The sequence below is a fragment of the Haplochromis burtoni genome, unplaced genomic scaffold, assembly GCF_018398535.1.
Source record: "Haplochromis burtoni strain Fernald_Lab_line unplaced genomic scaffold, NCSU_Asbu1 Contig_992, whole genome shotgun sequence".
Taxonomy (NCBI): Eukaryota; Metazoa; Chordata; class Actinopteri; order Cichliformes; family Cichlidae; genus Haplochromis; species Haplochromis burtoni.
In genome coordinates, this window is record NW_024583353.1 from 17,020 (window position 1) to 23,763 (window position 6,744).

At 35.7% G+C, this 6,744-nt stretch overlaps 1 protein-coding gene and 1 long non-coding RNA gene across 2 annotated transcripts; both read left to right on the forward strand.

Annotated features, from left to right (window-relative positions):
• The first annotated feature begins 421 nt into the window (after positions 1-421).
• Positions 422-4,078, forward strand: LOC121812970 (low affinity immunoglobulin gamma Fc region receptor II-like). Its single transcript, XM_042216282.1, has 4 exons — positions 422-431; positions 3,045-3,314; positions 3,466-3,711; positions 3,918-4,078. The coding sequence occupies exons 1-4, from the start codon at positions 422-424 to the stop codon at positions 4,076-4,078; spliced, it is 687 nt and encodes a 228-aa protein (XP_042072216.1).
• Positions 4,079-4,150: 72 nt separating this feature from the next.
• On the forward strand, positions 4,151-6,484 carry LOC121812971. Its single transcript, XR_006053435.1, has 4 exons — positions 4,151-4,206; positions 4,712-4,798; positions 4,976-5,070; positions 6,401-6,484. It is a non-coding gene; the product is annotated as an uncharacterized LOC121812971 (long non-coding RNA).
• Positions 6,485-6,744: the final 260 nt, after the last annotated feature.

Genomic DNA, 6,744 nt, shown 5'->3' on the forward strand with positions numbered 1-6,744 from the left:
GGTATAATTATATAGAACAAATTTAATAGAACAATGAAACAGAAAAGGAAATAAAATAACAACTAAGATTTCTGCAATACTCAAAGAAGAACCAGGACCTCTCAGAAATATGAGACAGCTCAAGAACTTTGTAAAGAACAAGATGTTGGAAGGAGAAAAGAGACGAAGATACAGACAAAATTGGAAAGAGACCTCAATGAAATATGGAAAATGTGGGGAAATGGAGGGTTGATTTCCACCTATCAATGAAGCACAACTCCCAAATAATGATGCAATAAAAGCCCTACATGAGAATGCAAAAGAGGAACACAATAAGGCATGTTTGGCATGGGAATGAGGAAGAAAAACTTGGGGCTCAAGGAAAGCTGACATGAGTAAACCAAGAGGTCTTTGGATGACAATAACAACAATGTGTCGAACTATGGTTAAAGGTAAAAGACATAATCATTCAACGCAAAGCCAGAGTTTCAAGGTAACAAAGATCAGACCGTCAGCTACAGAGGCCACACCTATGGTTTGTGGGTCTGCATACAGTGTCCCCACATGGGCTCCATGAGCATGTGTTTGCTAGGTCGGAGCTTGAAATCTTAAAATAAATAAATAAAATCAATTAATTACTGTATTTCAACCAAAACTAAAAAAAAAAAAAAAGTATTTGAATGAGCATTAAACAATCATGGATAGGATTGCCAAATGATTAATTGCCCTATCTTAGCATTATGCAGTTCTATTATTCCATCTCAGTGTACTTGAGTTGGAACACCTTAATTAACTGAGGAATTAACTTATTTACTGCAGCTGAGTCCAATTTGATTTGATTGAGTTCATCCAACCGATGCAAAAGTTAATTTATACAGTTCTTTTATGGAGTTTTGAGAACCCTTCCCAGACACTTTAACGCCCACTCATATCCTGGGCCATCTGACCTCAGGAAATCTATTCCCTCTTTTGGTAATTGCACGCTGGTGGAAACCCAAACAAAACACACAATAAGAGGCTCTCGTGCCTGTGTTTCAATCTTGCAGCCCATGTCACCTCTACACTGAAAAAAAGGGATTGGCCAGCTCTTGGATTTACGTAAGCATCTTGCGTGTATTTAACACAATTGCCTCATGCTTTAAAGTTAAGTGTAACTACATAGTGTAGAAACTACGTGATATGCAGAGAGGCTAGATTCACAGTAAGAAGGTCCTGTGTTCAAATCCACATTCTGGCTAGTTTGCAGGTTTCTCTCTGGGTATTCTGGTTTCCTCCCGCAGTTAAAAGTCATGCAGCTATTACAGTTAGGGTTAACTAGTGATTCTAAATTACCTGTGATTGTGAATGTAAGTGTAAATGGTTGTTTGTTTCTATATGATAGACTGGTCAGCTGTCCAGGGTGTACCCTGCCTTGTAACCTATCACTTCAGGGTTATTTCCCAGCCCTCCTGCAACCAGGATAAAGATAAAAGGATGGTAGTTGTTGAAGACCCATTCAATTTTTATGGTAACCAGGATCTAGACTTTGTTGAACATTATGTAATATGAAGACAGCATGTAGTATTTAAGTGACCAAGTAGTATTGGGGTAAAAGTTATTGAATAGTGTTGAAATAAAATGACAAAATTGTGAAGGATTAAAATATTCCAAGAGCTCAACATACTTCATCTGAACATGTTTCAATCGCATTTTATGAACACAAAATGCACAGGTTTACTGAATATGAAAAAGTTGTGTTGATTTAACTCAGTTGTTTAAGTTTCTGCCAAAGCAAAACATTTGTGTGCAACCAATGTCCACTATTGAATCAAGTAAATCCAACATGGCCTTTTTTTCAGTGTACTTGTTGGCCGCACAATGATGTGAAAAAATATTTTTAAAAAGTATTATTGAAAAAATTATTTAATATGAAGGCAAAAGTTTTAGAAGGATACCATGTATGAAGCATGTAAATATAATAATAACCACTGCAGCCAAAAAGAGTGCCTGACGAGTCCAGTTGTAAGTAAGCTATTAAGACTCAACTGTACACTGTGTTTGTGTTTTCCTCCGAAACAACAAGTTCTGTTGGAGCAGCCTTTCAATGCCTCTCTCTGTCTCTCGCTAGCAAAGTTGACCCAGACAACAAAGTAAAGCAAGTTTTCGGTTACGAGCCCGACACAGAACCCAACGTATTAGCCAGAGGTCCCTTTACTACGGTTCGGAGCCGCGGCCCTGTTTTCTATACGAGATCACTGCAAAGCATGCAGCCTTACCTAATGTCCACCCTACTGTTACTCATTTTATATTAAGATTTAAAAATCTAGTTGGTATTGGTATGGTTCGATCTCCCATAGTGAGTAACATTCAGTAATAGTAATAAATCACACAGCAATGGTACATTCATGTAGTTGTAAAAAGCATGATAATATATTAAGTAATCCAAAGTATTCAGAATACGTTACTATCATTGAGTAACGTAATGGAATACGTTAAAAAAATACATTTTTGGGCATGCATTGTATTGTATCTGTAATCTGTAGTGGAATACATTTTAAAAGTAACCTTCCCAACACTCACATTATGACTAAACAAACTGCACAGGAACAGGAAACCTGCCCTCCCCCAGTGATATTCTTCAGTTGTATTTTAGTCTGTTACTCAGTCAGTCAGCAGTAAGACAACATGGTGATTACAACTCTCTGCTTCAGAATATGTGAGTAATTGTTGTTAGGTTTGGGTTTCTTTTTTTATATTTTCAGATTTACTGTATATATGTCTGTACATTAAATAATTTATGGCTTCCCTGTGCTGATCTAGTAATACTTGAAGTTATTCTGCTGGGGACACATGTTCGAAATAGCTTGACCCAAAAAAGGGGTGAGTAAGTTAGAGAGGTTAATAAAATAAATAATCTTTTTTTTACTTTTTGGGGGTGAGTAAGTTGGGGTTGACTTAAACATTTTATAAGTCTGTTGATGATGTTTATTAAAATCCTTTTAGATTTAATCATCTTTCACTAACACATTTTATAAGAATTTTGATTATTCTGTTAACTATTAATTTGTGATGTTTCTAATTTTCAGGTGCAGCTACTCTTCGTGTGACTCCTAACAGACTCCAACACTTTCAGTATGAGCCTTTATCTTTTGATTGTGAGAGCCCTGATGGTCCTATTGAACTGAGAGGAGTCAGAACCTCTGAGGAACTGTTAGAACATTTTAGTCCAGCGTGTAACAGTAAAACAACTTCCTCTTCATGCACAATTTCTCAAACTTATGTAACAGACAGTGCAGAGTACTGGTGTGAGGTTAAAGGGGGTCAGAGAAGCAACAGTGTCAACATTACCATAACTGGTAAGTTCATCATATTTGTGAAATTAGTAAAGAGTTTTATTTTAAAATTAGGTGAGGTTTATTATCCAATTTGTCTTGTATGGTACAGAATGTATTTGTCATTTACCTTTTTAAAAAGTTAAAAACAAAATCCATTTTGCATTTTCTTCAGATGGTTCTGTGATCCTACAGAGTCCAGTTTTCCCTGTTTTTGAGGGAAACAATGTGACTCTGCGCTGCATAAGCAAGACAACTCACATCAACCAAAGTGCAAATTTCTACAAAGACGATGGCCTCATAGACCGGAGCCCTTCTGACAACATGGAAATTAAAAGTGTTTCCAGGTCTGATGAAGGACGATACAAGTGCAGCATTTCTGGTGTTGGAACGTCACCAGAAAGCTGGCTTCATGTCAGATGTAAGGCTAAAACTATATTTACTTATTTCTGTGGCTGAGAGAAATGTTCATTCATTTCATAGAGAGAGAGATGTGACTAACAATTAGATTTCTGTTCTTTTGGTCTTTATGAAAATGTTTATGTTATAAAAATCACATTGAAACTTTTTGTTTTAAGTAGTAAAAAATGCACATGCAATTATATTTATAAAGTTGTGCCATTGCAGCATATTCTTCAGGAGAGACCCTGTCAGATGACTCCAGTTACAATCCTGTCCTAATCCTGCTGTGGACTGTGTTGCCTATTTTACTGATAATATTGATGCTGCTGGTAGTCGGATTTCTTAATACTCGCAAACATCAAGGTAATTCAGTTTTTTCAGTTTGATTAATTTCTAAGAATAGTCTTCTATTCCCTGTTCATTTTTTTTCTAATGCTGGGTTTTTCTTTCTATTCATTAGTTTCCTCAAAGACATCATCAGTAGCATCAAACTCAGATGAAGACCGTCCAGGAGGTGAGAGGAAAAATAATTATGACAGTTGTATTACTCTATTTCATGCTTGTCTCCAATTTTATGGCTTTCTATCTATTTATCAATCAAATTTGTTAACCAGTCCAAATCAATGTCACAGTGGGACTGGATGACTTTTGTCTTAATCAGTATAAATGGATTAAAAGTGTATTGCTTGTTTGAGAGACTGAATGATTCAATTTCCAGTAAGTTGAGATATAAGAAAATTTAAATAAAAGCTAAACGTGAAGTGTGGTATTTTTATGTGGCATATGCTGCACAGAACGATTATTTTTGTGTCTGCTCAGTATGTCGTATGTGGGGTTTTTGTTTTAGACACTGCTGATGCTTTGATAATTTAAAACTGTCTTAGGTCAAACCACAGCACAAAGCCAGAAAAAGAAAAGCGTGAGGGCTACCAAAAACAGCTTTAGAGTATATATATATATATATATGTATATATATATATTCTAATACATACATGCATAATAACCTCTCTTGCCTACAGATGATTCTTCCCCTTCAGACGATATCTCAGAACAACCTGTTTACACCACTGTGATCATAAACAAGACAGAACAAACTCAAGAACTGGGTTCGTTTGTTATGAACATTTGGACATTTTATTGCATTTCCTTCTTTATTTCCTGCCTTTTATAAACTTATGCCAGCACAGTTAAGGCACATTGCAAAAATATTTACAGTGATCTTATATTAAAAAATTGATGTTTGCTTCCTAAAAGAAAACATATTTTCTCAATTTCAATGGCAGATTCAGGATTATCATGCTCCACACTGCCCCCGATTCCCCCAGCAGTTGAAGAGTCGAGTTCTCCAGAGACGGTCATTTATTCACCCATCCAGACAGTAAGACTATTTTTGCCTACAGTGAGCTACATTTTAGAATTTACAAAATAATATTTTTAATGTAAAAACATATTCAATTTTATTACTGTAAACCATCTTTTATGGTCCCGTTTAGTTTATGTGATTTGCTCTGGTATTATCATTAGACCCAAGTTATATACTTTTTTTTATTCCACCTACTAACACTTAAGGAAAAAAGTTAACTTAATGTGACGAAGTGATCAAAGAAGTTAAAATAAAAAATAAAATAAAAAGATTACACAGGTTCAAAGATGCATGACTGAGGAAGATGGCCTCCAATACTAATATATCTTTAATTGCATTTGTTAAAATAAAAACTAAAACAATAAAACAATAAAAACTTACCGTGGCACAGCCTATTCTGTAACAGTGTCCTAAATTAAATAAAGCCACCATATATTGAACTGGACTTACCAGTAACTGAGGACCATAAAAGAAGAAAATCACACATAAAAACCAAATCTACACCCTGTGCTGTACAACACAGGAGGTGTGGAAAACGACCCACCACCGAAGGTCCCACAGCTACTGTTGTGTCCTCAGTTCACTGCAATAAAAACAAAACAAGAACAACAATGACAAAAAAACACATTAAAAGTCATAAAAACCTAAAAGAACACTGATATATATTTCAACATTTAATACAAACACACACACATTTAAAAACAAAATTAAAACATACACAGGCCTAGTAACTGGCACCACACGAGTGAACTGTGGCCTCTACCGGTTATAGTTGTTGTGATATTCGATCGTAGCATACCCCAAAAAGGAATTCCGCGCAGCTCTCTGTGGCTCTTTTAATGACTTCAGAATGCTCTTAAAAAGAAAATCATGCTACCACAGGAGAGTTGCAGTTCATATCGAAAGTATACAACCTGACAGGCATATCATGTCAATATCAAGTCCGTCTGATTTATTTTGTCTTCCAAAATAAAATCCCTTTGAAATTGCCCATATACAACCTACTCTTTCAATGACTTCAGAATGCTCTTAAAAGGAAAATCAATCTTTCCAGAGACTAACTGCAGTTTATGTTGACAGTATACAACTTCACAGGGATTCCATGTCAATTTCAAGCTGCTCTGATGTTGCCTTTTAAAGTAATGGCCCTTTGAAGATCCCACCCTTCAATTAAAGTGCAACTTGACTTACCTGACTAGCAGCGCTACAGAAAGTGAGAGCATGAGAGAGCAATGGACAGTAGCCCATCTGGCTACATTAAGTTAAAAAAAAAGAGCCTGAACATCAGGGCAACATCCTGTAAAAGCTAAGTGTTATATTATAGTGTTTTTTTTCTGTCTTGCAGGCCACAATGAGCAACACCTGAACAGTAAACTGCAGAAAGGAGGCAAACCTGTCATGATTCCTGGGTCGTTGACTGAGTGCTTTGAGTTTATTTCTCTTCATTCCCACTTAAGAGTTTCCTTAATTATTTCGAGTGTTCTTGAAATTCTAGTTCTAAGTTTATGGTAATGATGTAGTCCTTGAGTTTTAGTTAATATTTATTTATGCCTTGCGGTCCCTGTTGTTGTGATCTTGCGCTTTATAAATAAATTGAATTGAATTGTTTTTTTTCTTTTAGTATTCTGATAATCTTGGTGTTGTCTCTTGTTATATTTTCACACTCTCTTCCGTGTTTCTTGTGTACAG